Raw genomic sequence first — 18216 nt, forward strand, 5'->3', positions numbered from 1 at the left:
TTGGAAAAGGTATTTTTTTTATAATTGTAGCTCCAGACAAAAAAAAATATTTTGTCCCAGTGATAATTTGATTTTCAAAGTTTTATGATGTCCTGGCTACAAGGATTATCAATGAAATTTCATTAGAGACACCTAAAGTAAAACACCCAGAGAGCTTCACCAGATGCCACAGTGGACAGAAAGGTCTGTCTTTAACTAGGGGTCGTCTGTAAGTCAGGTGCCCTTAAGTCTGGGAGCACCTGTATATGTATGTGTGTATATATATATATATGAGAAAGGATTCGGAAGAAGCTGAAACGTAGCAGCTTGGAAATAAACACCACTTGAGTTATTCCACTTCTATTGTAGTGCCGTTCATTTTTAAATTATATATATATATATATATATATATATATGATCTGACAACCATACACCACCCCTGCAGGCCATTAACCCATTCATCCATATAGGTTTAGAACATACCTTGCTTAAATCAATAGAACAAGTTCCTTATGTCCACTCATCAAAGGAAAGCACTTCCTTCTCCACTTACTTTGGCTTTTATCCTGCTCCCTCCTAATCTTCTTTTCACTCTGCTAAATACTCTACACACTAGGGGAGTGGGGACAGTGAGTCACAGCAGCTAAGTCTCCTCTTACAGACACAGTGCGAACAGCAAATTCACAGACAGAGACTGCAAAGAGATGAAGCAGGAGTTTGGCCCAAACACAGATACAAATGTGTAAAGAAGTCTAATATTTCTGTATTAAAGTAAATCTAACATCAATATTAAGCATGATAAACCAGTGGCACTTACTCATAGATCCAGGCGCTATGACTGTGGTAATATATACTTCTTATATCTGTTATGAAGGCCTCCTTCCTTCTTAAATCAACTTTTAAAATTGTTCTAATGAGCCAGAAGGGCTCTGGTGGGTGTTTCCGCAAGCTGTTACAATGAGCAGAGCAGGTCTGCCTTCCCCCTGTACTTCCTACTGCTGCTAGATTACACAGGAAGAGGGAGAAGGGAGAGAGCAGACGTACCCTGCTCACTGTAACAGCCTGTGAAGATACAGCAGTGAGGGGCTCATTAGTATAGTTTTCAAGGTTGATTTTAGAAGTAAGGAGGCCATGGATAACAAATATAAGAAGATTTCCCACTGTCAACATGCCTGGATTTATGAGTGAGTGTCCCTGGCTTATCTTGCTTAATTTTGAAGGTATCAATGGATCAAAATATTAATTATAATTACTTTAACTATAACAAGATCAATCTAGAGTAGAGATGAGCGGTCCGTGATGGTCGCGTTCGGCATTCATGTTCCGCTGACTGACCTGGATATATTGCTGGGTCCGCTCATCTATAATCAACAGAGAAAATAAATAGAAACTAAATATACGTATATACTTGAGTATAAGCCGACCCAAGTATAAGCCAAGGCCCCTAATTTTACCACAAAAACCTGGTAAAACCTATTTTTTTTTACTCAAGTATAAGCCGAGTTTGGGTTTTCAGCACATTTTTTGTGCTGAAAAAATAGGCTTATACTCGAGTATATATGGTAACAAGTCAAAAACTGGAAACCAATACAAAAAGATTAGAGATGAGCGAACATGCTCGTCCGAGCTTGATGCTCGGTCGAGCATTAGGGTACTCGAAACTGCTCGTTGCTCGGACGAATACTTCGCCCGCTCGAGAAAATGGCAGCTGCCGCCGTTTTGCTTTTTGGCGGCCAGAAACAGAGCCAATCACAAGCCAGGAGACTCTGCACTCCACCCAGCATGACGTGGTACCCTTACACGTCGATAGCAGTGGTTGGCTGGCCAGATCAGGTGACCCTGGGATAGACTAGCCGCTGCCCGCGCTGCTCGGATCATTCTGTGTCTGGATGCCGCTAGGGAGAGAGCTGCTGCTGGTCAGGGAAAGCGTTAGGGTGTTCTATTAGCTTACTGTTAGGCAGGAGTGATTCTCAAAGAACCCAACAGCCCTTCTTAGGGCTACAATAACGTTCTACTTTTTTTATTTTAATTTGCATCTAGTACCATTTTGTGAGGAATTAGCAGGGGGACTTGCTACCGTTGTGTTTAGCTCTTAGTGGCACACATATCCATAGCAAAGACCGAAGTGGGAAAATTTAGTAGGGGTTGGATTTCAATTAGGCACTAACTCAGTGTCATCTCATCTGGCATAGTAGTGTGCTTTGATACTTGGCTAGAAAATAGCCATAGGAGAATACAAAGAGCTTACTTACGCATACAGTAGCGTTCTATATATTTGATTTCTGGTTGATCTGCTGGTGGCTGTACTTTCTGCAGTGCATGTACTAGCCAATTCTGAGCAATTTGTAGTGAGACTTGCGACCGCTGTGTTCTGCGCTTAGTGACGCACATATCCATAGCAAAGACCGAAGTGGGAAAATTTAGTAGGGGTTGGATTTCAATTAGGCACTAACTCAGTGTCATCTCATCTGGCATAGTAGTGTGCTTTGATACTTGGCTAGAAAATAGCCATAGGAGAATACAAACAGCTTACTTACGCCTACAGTAGCGTTCTATATATTTGATTTCTGGTTGATCTGCTGGTGGCTGTACTTTCTGCAGTGCATGTACTAGCCAATTCTGAGCAATTTGTAGTGAGACTTGCGACCGCTATGTTCTGCGCTTAGTGACGCACATATCCATAGCAAAGACCGAAGTGGGAAAATTTAGTAGGGGTTGGATTTCAATTAGGCACTAACTCAGTGTCATCTCATCTGGCATAGTAGTGTGCTTTGATACTTGGCTAGAAAATAGCCATAGCAATAGGATAGCATTGTTTGGTTTTAAACACTCAAAAAAAAACCAAAAAACACAAAAAAAAACAAAAAAAAGTTTAAAAAAAATTAAAGCTATAACTCTCATTTTAAAAATGTTTAACCCGAGGGCTAGGGGTAGAGGACGAGGGCGGGGACGTGGGCGTCCAACTACTGCAGGGGTCAGAGGCCGTGGTCCTGGCCGGGGTGAGACACCACCTGCTTATGAGGGAGCAGGGGAACGCCGCAGAGCTACACTCCCTAGGTTCATGTCTGAAGTTACTGGGACTCGTGGTAGAGCACTGTTGAGGCCAGAACAGTGCGAACAGGTGATGTCGTGGATTGCTGACAATGCTTCGAGCAATTTGTCCACCACCAGTCAGTCTTCCACGCAGTCCACCCATGTCACCGAAATCGCCACTCCTCCAGCTCCTGCACCTCAGCCTCCTCCCCCCCAGTCTGCCCCCTCCCAGGAAAATTTGGCATTTGAACCGGCATACTCTGAGGAACTGTTTTCTGGACCCTTCCCACAGTCACAAACCACTTGTCCGGTTGCTGCTGAGCAATTTTCCGATGCCCAGGTTTTCCACCAGTCACAGTCTGTGGGTGATGATGACCTTCTTGACGTAGTGGAAGTGTGTAAAGAGGTGTCCGACGATGAGGAGGCACGGTTGTCAGACAGTGGGGAAGTTGTTGTCAGGGCAGGAAGTCCGAGGGGGGAGCAGACTGAGGGATCGGAGGATGATGAGGTGACAGACCCAAGCTGGGTTGAGAGGCCGGGTGAACACAGTGCTTCTGAGACGGAGGAGAGTCCTCGACCAGAACAGGTTGGAAGAGGCAGTGGTGGGGCCAGACGGAGAGGCAGGGCCAGAGCTGGTGCATCAGCGCCAAATGTGTCAACTAGTGAAGCTCCCGTGGCGAGGGCTCTTGCGGCGAGGGCTAGATCTTCAGAAGTCTGGAGGTTCTTTAAGGAAACACCGGATGACCGACGGACTGTGGTGTGCAACATTTGCCAAACCAGGCTCAGCAGGGGTTCCACCACTACTAGCTTAACTACCACCAGTATGCGCAGGCATATGAATGCTAAACACCCCACTCAGTGGCAACAAGCCCGTTCACCTCCGGCCGTGCACACCACTGCTCCTTCCCCTGTGTCAGCTGATAGTCAGCCCCCTGCCCAGGACCCTGCCACAAAAACCCCATCGTCGCCTCCACGATCCTCCACAGCATCCACCAGTGTTCAGCTCTCCATACCCCAGACGCTGGAGCGGAAACGCAAATATAGTGCAACCCACCCGCACGCCCAAGCCCTTAATGTGCACATCTCCAGATTGCTTAGCCTGGAGATGCTGCCCTATAGGCTAGTAGAGACCGAGGCCTTTCGCAACCTCATGGCGGCGGCCGCCCCTCGGTATTCGGTCCCCAGCCGCCACTACTTTTCCCGATGTGCCGTCCCAGCCCTGCACCAGCATGTGTCAGACAACATCATCCGTGCCCTGACCAACGCCGTTTCTGACAAGGTCCACCTGACCACGGACACGTGGACGAGTGCTGCCGGGCAGGGCCACTATATATCGCTGACGGCACATTGGGTTAACTTGGTGGAGGCTGGGACCGAGTCTGACCCTGGGGCTGCTCATATACTGCCGACGCCGAGGATTGCAGGGCCTACCTCGGTCCAGGTGTTTCAGGCCTACTATGCCTCCTCCTCCTCCCACCCCTCCTCCACCTCCTCCTCCGAACTACCATCCGTGGGCACGGCGCCATCAGTCGGTAGCTCTAGGCACAGCAGCAGTGCCGTCGCTAAGCGACAGCAGGCGGTGCTCAAACTGCTGAGCCTAGGCGACAAAAGGCACACCGCCCAAGAGCTATTACAGGGCATCAGGGCGCAGACTGATCTGTGGCTGGCACCGCTGAACCTCAAGCCGGGAATGGTTGTGTGTGACAACGGCCGTAACCTGGTGGCGGCTCTGCAACTCGGCAGACTGACACATGTGCCATGCCTGGCCCATGTGTTAAATCTGATAGTTCAGCGTTTCCTCAAGACATACCCCAATCTGTCTGATTTGCTCACGAAGGTGCGCCGCATCTGTGCGCATTTCAGGAAGTCCAGCACAGATGCTGCCACTCTCAGGGCAGCGCAGCGCCGCTTCCAACTGCCCGCTCACCGACTGTTGTGCGACGTGCCCACGAGGTGGAATTCAACACTGACCATGTTATCCAGAGTTTACCAGCAGCGCCGAGCGATTGTAGACTGCCAGATGTCAACTTCCACCAGAACTGGTAGTCAGGTCAGTCAGCTTCCTCAAGTCTACAATGAGGAGTGGACGTGGATGTCTGATATCTGTCAGGTGCTGAGTAACTTTGAGGAGTCAACACAGATGGTCAGTGGCGATGCCGCCATCATCAGCCTCACCATCCCGCTGCTTGGCCTGTTGAAAAACTCTCTGGTCAGCATGAAGTCGGAAGCTTTGCGCTCGTCACAAGAGACAGGGGAAGAATATTCCCTTGTTGATAGCCAAAGCACCCTCAGGTCTGTTTCTCAGCGCATATCGGAGGAGGTGGAGGTGGAGGAGGATGAGGAGGAAGAGGAGGAGAATGTTGGCGAGACACAAGAGGGGACCATTGTTGAGTCCTTCACTGTTCAGCGTGTATGGGCAGAAGAAGAGGAGTTGGAGGAGTTGGAGGAGGAGGAAATGGACAGTCAGGCCAGTGAGGGGAGTGAATTCTTACGCGTTGGTACTCTGGCGCATATGGCAGATTTCATGCTAGGCTGCCTATCCCGTGACCCTCGCGTTCAAAGAATTTATTCCAGCACCGATTACTGGGTGTTCACTCTCCTGGACCCACGGTACAAGCAAAATCTTTCCACTCTCATCCCTGCAGAGGAAAGGAGTGTGAGAATGCATGAATACCAGCAGGCCCTGGTGCACAAGCTGAAACAGTATTTCCCTTCTGACAGCGCTAGCGGCAGAGTGCGTAGTTCTGCGGGACAAGTAGCGAGGGAGAGTAGGCGAGCAGGCAGCTTGTCCAGCACTGGCAAGGGTACGCTTTACAAGGCTTTTGCCAGCTTTATGTCACCCCAGCAAGACACTGTCACCTGTCCCCAGTCTCGGCAGAGTAGGGCTGATCTTTACAGAAAGATGGTGAGGGAGTACGTAGCTGACCATACCATCGTCCTAAATGATCACACAGCTCCCTACAACTACTGGGTTTCAAAGCTGGACATGTGGCACGAACTGGCGCTGTACGCCTTGGAGGTTCTTGCCTGCCGCTAGCGTCTTGTCCGAGCGGGTTTTCAGTGCAGCTGGTGGCATCATCACCGATAAGCGTACACGCCTGTCGACTGACAGCGCTGACAGGCTGACGCTTATTAAAATGAATAAAGGCTGGATTTCTCAGAATTTCCAATCTCCACCAGGTGAAGGAAGCTCAACCTGAATAATTGATCCACTCCTCCTCCTCATTTTCCTCCTTCTCCTCCTCTTTGTACAGTAAAGCAGAGGAAAATGGCTATTTTTTGACAGGGCCCACTGGCTCTTGCTATAGTACTTCATGCATTTAATTTTTCTGGAGGGCCACCTACCCGGTCCTCTGTTTGAAACAATTTTTGGGACTGCCACATACAGGCACTCAATCTATTCCATTTTACTGGAGGGCCACCTACCTGCTCCTCTGGTTTGAAAAATGTTTGGGACTGCCACATACAGGGACTCAATCTATTCCATTTTACTGCAGGGCCACCTACCTGCTCCTCTGGTTTGAAACATTTTTGGGACTGCCACATACAGGCACTCAATCTATTCCATTTTACTGCAGGGCCACCTACCTGCTCCTCTGGTTTGAAACATTTTTGGGACTGCCACATACAGGCACTATCCAAATTAAATTGTCTCCATAGCAGCCTCCACACGTTGTCTCCATTGCTACCTCCAAAAGTCGTCCATATAGCTGCCTCCATACATCGTCCCTTTATCAAACGAGGTGTGTCAGGCAGAAATTTGGGTTGTTTTCATGGATTCCACATCAAAGTTGTTAACTTTGTCGCCACCCTGCTGTGTTATCCACAAAATATACTGGCAAACTTTTACCATTTAGGGATATTATTTCAGCGCTTCTTGCGCATCTGTTTACATTCCCCTCACCCGGCATATCCTAAACTTATAAGAACGCTACTACACTTGATCTTATACAAAAGGTTCTTAGAAGTGCTGTTTGGGGAGTAGCCTAGAGACAGGGGCTTGGATTGGCGAAAGCTCGCCTGGCAGCGGAGCGCCAGCTCCATGCGCATCATGCGCTTCTTGCGCATCTGTTTACATTCCCCTCACCCGCCATATCCGAAACTTATAAGAACGCTACTACACTTAACTTGGTGCAGGCTGGGACCGAGTCTGACCCTGGGGCTGGTCATATACTGCCGACGCAGAGAATTGCGGGGCCTACCTCGGTCCAGGTCTCAAAGGCCTACTATACCTCCTCCCACCCCTCCTCCACCTCCTCCTCCTCCGAATTACCATCCGTGGGCATGGCGCCATCAGTCGGTAGCTCTAGGCACAGCAGCAGTGCCGTCGCTAAGCGACAGCAGGCGGTGCTGAAACTGCTGAGCCTAGGCGATAAAAGGCACACCGCCCAAGAGCTATTACAGGGCATTCCACATCAAAGTTGTTAACTTTGTCGCCACCCTGCTGTGTAATCCACAAAATATACTTGCAAACTTTTACCATTTAGGGATATTATTTCAGCGCTTCTTGCGCATCTGTTTACATTCCCCTCACCCACCATATCCTAAACTTATAAGAACGCTACTACACTTGATCTTATACAAAAGGTTCTTAGAAGTGCTGTTTGGGGAGTAGCCTAGAGACAGGGGCTTGGATTGGCGAAAGCTCGCCTGGCTGCAGAGCGCCAGCTCCATCCCAAGATCCAACTAACATAGTTGCAGCACCTTTAATCTACTACTAGTTCACTGCCTCCATAATAATAATAATAATAATCTTTATTTATATAGCGTCATCATATTCTGTAGCGCTTTACAAATCATAGGAAACAAATACAAATGTAATGTAACAGAGCACAACATTTGTATGGAACAACAGGAGTGAGGTCCCTGCTCGCCAGAGCTTACGGTTTATGAAGATGATGGGGTAACACGAGGTAAAAGAATATTTAATGGTCAAGCCATTCTTCTTAGGGAATAGAAAAAAATATAATAAATGGAATTGCTGTCGCTTGAACCACTCAGCCGTCATCTTATATACCAGGTCCAGGGTGAATGGGACTGCAGGGAAGTCTGGTGCCTGTTGGTTGCTGGATAACAGATGGGAGGACGACACAGGACGGGTTAGTAGAAGAGTTAAAACTTCATGCAATTAATGAGTGTTATAGGCTTGCCTAAAGAAATGGGTTTTAAGAGCACGTTTGAAACTTTGGAGGTTAGGTATTAGTCTGATAGTCCGGGGCAGAGCATTCCATAGAATTGGTGCAGCTCTAGAGAAGTCTTGGAGACGCGAGTGGGAGGTCCGCACTAGGGTAGAGGTTAATCTAAGATCACTGGCGGATCTAAGAGCACGGGTTGGGCGATAGACTGAGATAAGAGAGGAGAGGTAGGGGGGTGCAGCATTATACAGAGCTTTATGGATGAGGGTTATTATTATTTTAAACTGTATTCGAAAGGAGACTGGCAGCCAGTGCAGCGACTGGCATGAACTGTAAGCATACATGGTCCCCTTATCAAACGAGCTGTGTCAGGCAGAATTTTGGGTTGTTTTCATGGCTTCCATGTTAACTTTGTCGCCACCCTGCTGTGTAATCCACAAAATATACTGGCAAACTTTTATCATGTACCGATATTATTTGAGCGCTTCTTGCTCACCTCCTTTGGTTCCTCTCTGACACCCATTGGTTTGAAGCCTGAGTCCAATTAGGGTATGTCGCCATGCCACTCTCTAGCCTGCTGCCGCTGCCTCTGCATGCCGTCCCCTATAGTGTCAGGGTCAATTATTGGATGTTTTAGATGCTATCTAGCTTCATTCTGTCACTCTGTCATGGCCATGCTGTTGCCCATAATTTTGGCATAATGGTGCGTTTAAGCAGCCTCAGAGGCATCCATGCATGCTGCCCCTGCTGTTTCCTGTCCATTTCCGTGGTGTTTCCATCCTTTTCTGAGGTTCCCAGGTGTTTGGCCAAGCTTCCCTGTGCAGAGCCTTGGTCCCCTTGAAAAATGCTCGAGTCTCCCATTGACTTCAATGGGGTTCGTTATTCGAGACGAGCACTCGAGCATCGGGAAAAGTTCATCTCGAATAACGAGTACCCGAGCATTTTAGTGTTCGCTCATCTCTAAAAAAGATACAACAAATAACTGCACTTAAACATATAAAAATTCAAGAAAACACTTGTAAAATACTAAAGTTTTCTTCCATTACCCCTAATTCCATTAGACTAGTTCCACCAAGACAGGTCCTGCTGTGCATGGAGGGGGGAATAAATCTTCCTAATGATACTAGAAAGAGTGGATGTGATTTAGCAATAAGTACTTTCCAGCTAGAACTCAAATGACCTCAAGTAAAAGAGTATAAATCTCGCGTTTGCCTCTAAAATATCATGACCTTGCTTTATAGTTCAATGCAGTAAGTCAGAGTTACGGTACAAGGTATTAATCACTGAGCTCCACAGCGGAACATGGAAAGGTCTGTGGGATTGGTAAGTGCTGGCTTCTACAAGAATACAAGGTAAAGCCGGCAATATGGCCATCTGAAGGAGATATTTATAAAGATCACCACAAAGTGCTTTCTGCAGATGGGAAGAGGTGTGATATCTGGGAGTCATGAAGGCTTCAAGGAGGTTTTTATATCAATCACACATCCTTAGTATAAGCCATCAGTAGAGAGACAACTCCAAAAAAACACATTGAAATAGAACAGCGCCATACAATGCCCAGTGGCCGATAATGGTACTGCAGCTCTTCTCCCTGCAGCTTCTTGTAGTTGGTCATGGGAGTCAACCCCAAGGATAGGTCATCAATAAAAAAAATTGATAAATGATAAATTTGAAAATTAAAATGTTATATTCATTTCTAAAATCTGATACACATAGACAAGGAATATATTTTTGAGTTTTATGATGTGTTTCTTCTACTCTGTGATCTTTCCCTAGTGCCTTGTATAATTTTTTTACACACAGACTTTCATAGGATGTGATAAAAACACAAAAATTAGTGCTGATGCTGGCGATGCATCGTCTATGCGTGAAGGTGAGACATAACATTTTGGTATTCGCCCTTCCCTGTCTGTAGGTGTTGGAAACCTCTAAAAAGAGAACTTGAAATGTCTGTATTACAAAATATATGTATCCTCTGTGGATCATCTTTTCACCAGATTATGAGTTTCCCTTTAATTCTCCTGAATATTAGTCTATATAAATAGACAATTGGGTGTTCCCATTCCCCTTGTCAAAGGGGCGTAGTCATCACTGAATGGGCAATGTCAATCTTTGTAGGGACACCGGCTCCAGCTGTTAATTTTCCATACATTACTAGGAGGGAAAACAGAGGGACAGTGGAATCATAGGAACATTTTCCTGAATTATCACTACTTGGAGAATACGAGTATTTAATATCATATCATTTAATCATCATCTAGTCTACATTATCAAAAAAATTACTATTTTGATTGTCGAGCTGAGATTGGTTCCTCTGGGTCCTCCCATTTCCTCCCACACTCAAGAACATACCTGTAGATTGATTAGATTGTGAGCCCCATTGGGGACAGGGACTGAATTGGCAAATCTCTGTGCAGCGCTGCATAATCTGTGTGCGCTATATAAATAAAGAATTATTACTACTATTGGTAAAATTTTCTGAGTTTATCGTAAATCTTGTATGTTGTCTATTACTATAAGGTCTCACGTATCTGAACACTGTGCCATATCCAACCTGCGCGAATAGAACATGTTGTTATGGGGTAATTAGGAAACTCTTGAAATAAGACATTGATAAAGATTTCTGCAAACAAACCCTGATTTATCAAACACATCCAAGGATCTTAACTAAAATCAATACTTAACATATCTGGATTATGCTTTCTAGTAAAATAATAGGAAATAAGTTACAAGTTTGACCAGACCTTCTACATATCCCTAATAAAAGAGGGGTATATTGGCGCACTGCACTTTAGTATAATTCGGTTACATTCCATGATCTATTCATTATGATTAGACAGTAGATAAATCAATATGTCTATGACTGGTGTCCATATTAAAAAAAAAACCTATATACAAAAGTCCCTAAATACACTGGCACTATGTCAATAAACATCCTACTCATCTCCCATTGAGTTCAGTGAATGATCAGACAATTGTGAAGCAATTTCGGGAGTATTCTAGTGCAGCCTAAACACAATGCAGCCGCCAACAGCAGCAGAACAAAAAAAAATGACATCTCTCTTTTGTTAGGTTTATGCAAACTAGAAGGTTGACATAGAGAAAATGATACAACACAATCACAAAAAGTGACAGCTCCTTCCCCAGCAGCTGCACCCCTCAGCTCTGACAAACAATGGGCATTGTATACCCACACATCAGTAGATGGAGCTGGCAGAGCAGACTGGCCAGGTAGACAGGTAATCAAGTGTGGCATGATCCAGGATGACCGTAATAATTAATTATAATAACCCACCATGTGGCTGCACTAAATTTTCACAATCAAATCCATTTACCAAAAATGTGCCAATAATTAGACATTTTCGACCATTATATTGAGTTTCTTGAAAAGTGACTAATAATGTTCTTATACAGGGGGGGATATTCTCCATGTGGCATCACTGGGCACCTCCATGTCTATATGGTAGTGCCAGTCAGATGGTATTGTTACTTTGCCACACTTTACTGAGTATGGCTCACAATCCAGACAGCGTTACATAGTATCTCAGACATAACCTCTGCCACTGGTCACATGGAAGTGTCAAACCCCTATAGATACTATGTATCAGCGGAATGCCAGCCATCCTACACAGCATGCCAGGGCACAGGAGTTCAGGATATTAGGAGCAGGATACTGCCTGGATCTGGAGCCATGATGCCACAACACACATTAGGAAATTGAATGTAAGTTGAGGGATCTCCTGGATAGGAAAGTGCATAGTATTGGTGGTACTCACCATCTGTAAAGTGCAGATGAAGATGAGTGTACAGCGTCCTGTACAGCAGCCCATGCTGAGGTGTACAGTGTCCTGCAGAGGCTGGAGCAGTGTAGCTGGACAGCTCCTTAAGGCGTAGCTGCACTTTCTGGAGATTCAGCACCTGCAGTCCTATAGATCCTTGTATACTTGTATTTCCAATAGATCATTCAGCAGCAGCCCCTGTGCAATCCTGATCCCTGCACCCAAAACCGGGGCTGTGATCCCATGCAGCCAGCAAAATCCCGAACCAGGACCAAGGAAAGCGCAGATCTCCAGAACCCAGACCTCTCCTTCCTTTCTTCTCTTCTACGTCTGACTTTATGTAGCCACGGGCCGGATGAAGGCTCTCTGCCGCCATCTAGTGGGCAACAAGGGCACGGCCTCAACAGGTTTATGGCACCTGGGTGTAGTTATCTCTGCCTGTAGTCTTATGTCTTTTATACAGTATAACTATAATCTATAATCAGTAAATTAAAACAGTGTATCTATAATCAGTATATTATAGCAGTGTGTGTATAATCAGTATTTTATATTAGTATATGTATAATCAGTATATTATAGCAGTGCATGTATAATCAGTATATTATATTAGTATATGTATAATCAGATTATTATATTAGTATATCTATAATCAGTGTATTAAAACAGTGTATCTATAATCAGTATATTATATTAGTATATGTGTTATCAGTATATTATAGCAGTACATGTATAATCACTATATCATAGTAGTATATGTGTAATCAGTATATTATAGCAGTGTATGTATAATCAGTATATCAGAGCAGTGTATGTATAATAAGTATAATAAAGTAGTATATCTATAATAAGTATATTATATTAGTATATGTATAATCAGTATATTATAGCATTAGATGTATAATCGGTATATCATAGCAGTGTACGTGTAATCAGTATATTATATTAGTATATGTATAATCAGTAGATCAGTAGGAAGCATATGAAGGGTTAAGTCTAGACTTCCCCTATTGGACAGAAGAACAATAGTTAATTAGCAATGAGCACTGGCAGGTTGACTCCCCTATAAATGACCCCCTGAGTCAGTGAACAGGGGTGTTTTTTTATGCAGCAATAACAAAAATTTATTGGGGGGGGGGGGAGTACTTGTGCTGCCTTCGGACTATAGGAAAGAAAAATTTCAGTGAGAAAATTTTTCGTATTACTGCTCGTCCTATGGAAGCACATGAAGGGACTTGAAAAGCAATACAAAGAAAGGGTGGGAATATCATTTTGCAGCTGTACTTAGGGTGAAGACACACATGGCGTTTTTGGGCCGTTTTTGGGCCGTTTTTACTAAGTGCGTTTTCAGATCGTTAAAAACGCATGCGTTAAAAAACGCATCCGTTTTTTAAAAACGCGTGCGTTTTTTGAAAACGCATGCGTTTTTGTCCGTTTTTCGTTGCGCAATTTCGGAGAAACGGACAAAAACGCATGCGTTTTCAAACGCATGCGTTTTTAAAAAACGGATGCGTTTTTTAACGCATGCGTTTTTAACGATCTGAAAACGCACTTAGTAAAAACGGCCCAAAAACGCCATGTGTGTCTTCACCCTTAGCACTTTCTTGCCGAAGGCTGAGTCTACCCCGGAGACTACATCCAGGTGATAATGTTTAACAAATATAAAAGTACCAGAACATACTGAAGCTTTACAGATTTGATCCAACATCACTTGGGCCACTTCTGCCCATGAAGCTGCAGTACATCTGGTTTAGTGGGCTTTGACGTTCAAGGATATGGTGCTCTTTACCCACCTTGCCAGGGTTGACTTGTTGCCCTTTTTCCCTTTGTTTGGACCTCTATATTGCACAAATAGGGCCTCAGTTTGTCTGAAGGGATCGACTTGATCTAGATATGCTAGGACCGCTCTTTTGACGTCCAACATGTGAAGTTTCTCCTTCTCTTCTGTTGAATATGATGCTTGCAGCACTGGAAGAAAGATTTCTTGATTCATGGCCAACTGGGAAGGTACTTGTGGAAGGAAAGCTGTCATAGTTCTTAAGACTAGGCAATCTTCAACAATTCTGAAGTATGGATCTTTATTTTGCTGAATCTTCTTGCTAAATATATGGCGACCAAGAAAACTTTTCATCATCTCTCCTGGATAGGTTCAAATGGCTTCTGAGCCAGACACTTAGAATAATAGATAAATCCCAGGATGGTAAGGGAGCTCTAACTGGAGGCCTGATTCTTTTTACTCCTCTGAAAAAACATTTAATTAGGAGATTTTCTGAAAAAATACCAACCAGCATGGAATTTATGGCTGTGAAATGCACTTTTAGGCCCCTTCCACACTAGCGAGTGTGATGCGATGAACTCGCATCACACTCGCAACGCAAGCTGCCGGGAACGCACGGCCCGAACGCTGCACCGCGGGAGTGAACTCAGCATGTCAGTTCACTCCCGCGGTGCAGCGTTCGGGCCGTGCGTTCCCGGCAGCTTGCGTTGCGAGTGTGATGCGAGTTCATCGCATCACACTCGCTAGTGTGGAAGGGGCCTTAGGCTACATTCACACAGCTGTATGGGGGACGTATATACGGCCAATGTATATACGCCTTATATACATCCTCCATAGACGGCAATGGGCGCATGGTTCCGTATGGGAGTGGTACGATGAAGCACAAGTGCGGCACCGTACCAAAATTCTCCAAAAATAACAGCACCCAAAGTATGAAAAAGTTATCAGCGCCAGAAAATGGCGAAATAAAAAAATATATATTTTGTGCAAGAGGTTTTAATTTTTGTAAATGTATGAAAACATTACAAAACGTATACAATTTGTCATCCCTGTGATCGTACCGACCTAAAGAATAAAGTAGACATGTTATTTGGGGCGCACAGTGAAAGCCGTAAAATCGAAGCCCACAAGAAAACTGCGCAAATGTGTTTTTTCACTGCATTTGGAATTTTTTCAGTACACAACATAAAATATTAAATACCATCAGTATGAAATGCAATTTGGTACGCAGAAAACAAGCCATCACAAAGAGCTCTTTATGTGTAAAAAAAAAAGATTTTTGAAGGTGGGAAGTGAAAAATGGAAATGAAAACACAAAAAAGGGCCTGGCCTTTAAGGGGTTAAGTAAAGCAGACTCTTCAGATGAAAACACTGAATTCATGGCCATTTTGGCCAGGGGTTAATCAATTTTTGGGACAGATTCCCAATCTGCTGTGTATTCTGGTGAAAGTTTATATGTAGATTTGAACTTGGAACTAGATTCAGCTCTCTTGTCTGGTTACTTCCACGTGGATTGCATTATGCTTTTCAGATCTGGGTGACTTGGAAAAGCTTTAGCTTTATTTTTGGGGATGCCACACATGGCGTTTTGAACCCGTTTTTGGTTCGTTTCTAAGCAGTCCGTAAAAAAAAAAATGCGTTTTTGACCTGTTTTAATTAAGATAACTGGTAAAACCTGTCATGTGTTTTTTCAAAAACAGATTGCTTAAAAACTGACCAAAAAACAGGTTCATGTGTGGCATCACCCTTATGGCTAAATCCTCTGTTGATCTTTTAGTTTCTGCAGATTCTTACTGTATGGGCGCACGGCCGGGCATAGAAGGGAAGGAGGAGCCATGCAGATCAGATTTGCTATGTCACATTGTACAGGATAAAATCTTTTTTGTTTTTTTATTGTGGACCTATAGGGGCTTATTTTTTGCCACATGAGATGCACTTTTCTGGTACTTGACAAAAATAGGGTCTAAAGAGGTAAAGCTGGGAAAAGAAGGCCCCAGCATAAACATCCTAAATACAGATAGTAAATCACGAAAGCAAGACAGGATGTATATAAGTGGTAACTAGAGATGAGCGAACATACTCGTCCGAGCTTGATGCTCGTTCGAGCATTAGCGTACTCGAAACTGCTCGTTGCTCGGACGAATACTTCGCCCACTCGAGAAAATGGCAGCTCCCGCCGTTTTGCTTTTTGGCGGCCAGAAACAGAGCCAATCACAAGCCAGGAGACTCTGCACTCCACCCAGCATGACGTGGTACCCTTACACGTCGATAGCAGTGGTTGGCTGGCCAGATCAGGTGACCCTGGGATAGACTAGCCGCTGCCCGCGCTGCTCGGATCATTCTGTGTCTGGATGCCGCTAGGGAGAGAGCTGCTGCTGGTCAGGGAAAGCGTTAGGGTGTTCTATTAGAATAGTGTTAGGCAGGAGTGATTCTACAAGAACCCAACAGCCCTTCTTAGGGCTACAATAACGTTCTACTTTTTTTTTTTTTGTTTGCTTGTGGCTGGGCTTGCTGGCACTAGTAGTGCAGCTAGTACCATATTGTGAGGAATTTGCAGGGGGACTTGCTACCAATGTGTTTAGCTCTTAGTGACACACATATCCACCTCAAACACCAAAGTGGGAAAATTTATTAGGGGTTTGATTTCAATTAGGCACAGTCTGCCAGTTTCTTTTTATTTTACGTTTATTTTTTCATAACTCAGCGTCATCTCATCAGTGTGCTTTCATACTTGGCTAGAAAATAGCCAAAGGAGAATCCAAACGGCTTACTTACGCCTACAATAGCGTTATATATATTTTATTTCTGGTTGATCTGCTGGTGGCTGTCCTTGCTGCAGTGCATCTACTAGCCAATTGTGAGGAATTTGGAGTGAGACTTGCGACCGCTGTGTTTAGCGCTTAGTGACGCACATATCCATCGCAAAGACCGAAGTGGGATAATTTATTAGGGGTTGGATTTCAATTAGGCACAGTCTGGCAGTTTCTTTTTATCTTACGTTTATTTTTTCATAACTCAGCGTCATCTCATCAGTGTGCTTTCATACTTGGCTAGAAAATAGCCAAAGGAGAATCCAAACGGCTTACTTACGCCTACAATAGCGTTATATATATTTTATTTCTGGTTGATCTGCTGGTGGCTGTCCTTGCTGCAGTGCATATACTAGCCAATTGTGAGGAATTTGGAGTGAGACTTGCGACCGCTGTGTTTAGCGCTTAGTGACGCACATATCCATCGCAAAGACCGAAGTGGGATAATTTATTAGGGGTTGGATTTCAATTAGGCACAGTCTGGCAGTTTCTTTTTATTTTACGTTTATTTTTTCATAACTCAGCGTCATCTCATCTGGCATAGCAGTGTGCTTTCATACTTGGCTATAAAATAGCCATAGGAGAATCCAAACGGCTTATTTAGGCCTACAATAGCGTTATATATTTTATTTCTGGTTGATCTGCTGGTGGCTGGCCTTGCGGTAGTGCATCTACTACCATATTGTGAGGAATTTGCAGTGAGACTTGGGACCGTTGTGTTTAGCGCTTAGTGACGCACATATCCATCGCAAAGACCGAAGTGGGACAATTTATTAGGGGTTTGATTGAAATTAGGCACAGTCTGCCATTTACTTTTTATTTTACGTTTATTTTTTCATAACTCAGCGTCATCTCATCTGGCATAGCAGTGTGCTTTCATACTTGGCTAGAAAATAGCCATAGCAATAGGATAGCATCGTTTGGTTTTAAAAACTAAAAAACACAAAAAAAACCAAAAAAAAACACAAAAAAAAGTAAAAAAAAAATTTAAGTTATAACTTTCATTTTCAAAATGTTTAACCCGAGGGCTAGGGGTAGAGGACGAGGGCGGGGACGTGGGCGTCCAACTACTGCAGGGGTCAGAGGCCATGGTCCTGGGCGGGGTGAGACACCACCTGCTGATGAGGGAGCAGGGGAACGCCGCAGAGCTACACTCCCTAGGTTCATGTCTGAAGTTACTGGGACTCGTGGTAGAGCACTGTTGAGGCCAGAACAGTGCGAACAGGTGATGTCTGGATTGCCGACAATGCTTCGAGCAATTTGTCCACCAGTCAGTCTTCCACGCAGTCCACCCATGTCACCGAAATCGGCACTCCTCCAGCTCCTGCACCTCAGCCTCCTCCCCCCCAGTCTGCCCCCTCCCAGGAAAATTTGGCATTTGAACCGGCATACTCTGAGGAACTGTTTTTTCACTGCATTTGGAATTTTTTCAGTACACAACATAAAATATTAAATACCATCAGTATGAAATGCAATTTGGTACGCAGAAAACAAGCCATCACAAAGAGCTCTTTATGTGTAAAAAAAAAAGATTTTTGAAGGTGGGAAGTGAAAAATGGAAATGAAAACACAAAAAAGGGCCTGGCCTTTAAGGGGTTAAGTAAAGCAGACTCTTCAGATGAAAACACTGAATTCATGGCCATTTTGGCCAGGGGTTAATCAATTTTTGGGACAGATTCCCAATCTGCTGTGTATTCTGGTGAAAG

General features: G+C 44.5%; 1 protein-coding gene across 2 annotated transcripts in view; it reads right to left on the minus strand.

The window, feature by feature from the left end:
- Positions 1-12265, minus strand: part of NKAIN3 (sodium/potassium transporting ATPase interacting 3) — a 333295-nt gene extending 321030 nt beyond the window's left edge. Inside the window, exon 1 of one of the 2 annotated variants that reach the window (XM_072151832.1) lies at positions 11924-12264. In XM_072151832.1, coding sequence (XP_072007933.1) covers positions 11924-11977 — 54 coding nt within the window. In that variant the 5' untranslated portion in view covers positions 11978-12264. Of the gene's footprint in view, positions 1-11923 lie in introns of both variants that reach the window. The other variant, XM_072151833.1, reaches the window with a different exon arrangement.
- Positions 12266-18216: the final 5951 nt, after the last annotated feature.

The sequence above is a fragment of the Engystomops pustulosus genome, chromosome 5 (assembly GCF_040894005.1).
Source record: "Engystomops pustulosus chromosome 5, aEngPut4.maternal, whole genome shotgun sequence".
Lineage (NCBI taxonomy): Eukaryota > Metazoa > Chordata > Amphibia > Anura > Leptodactylidae > Engystomops > Engystomops pustulosus.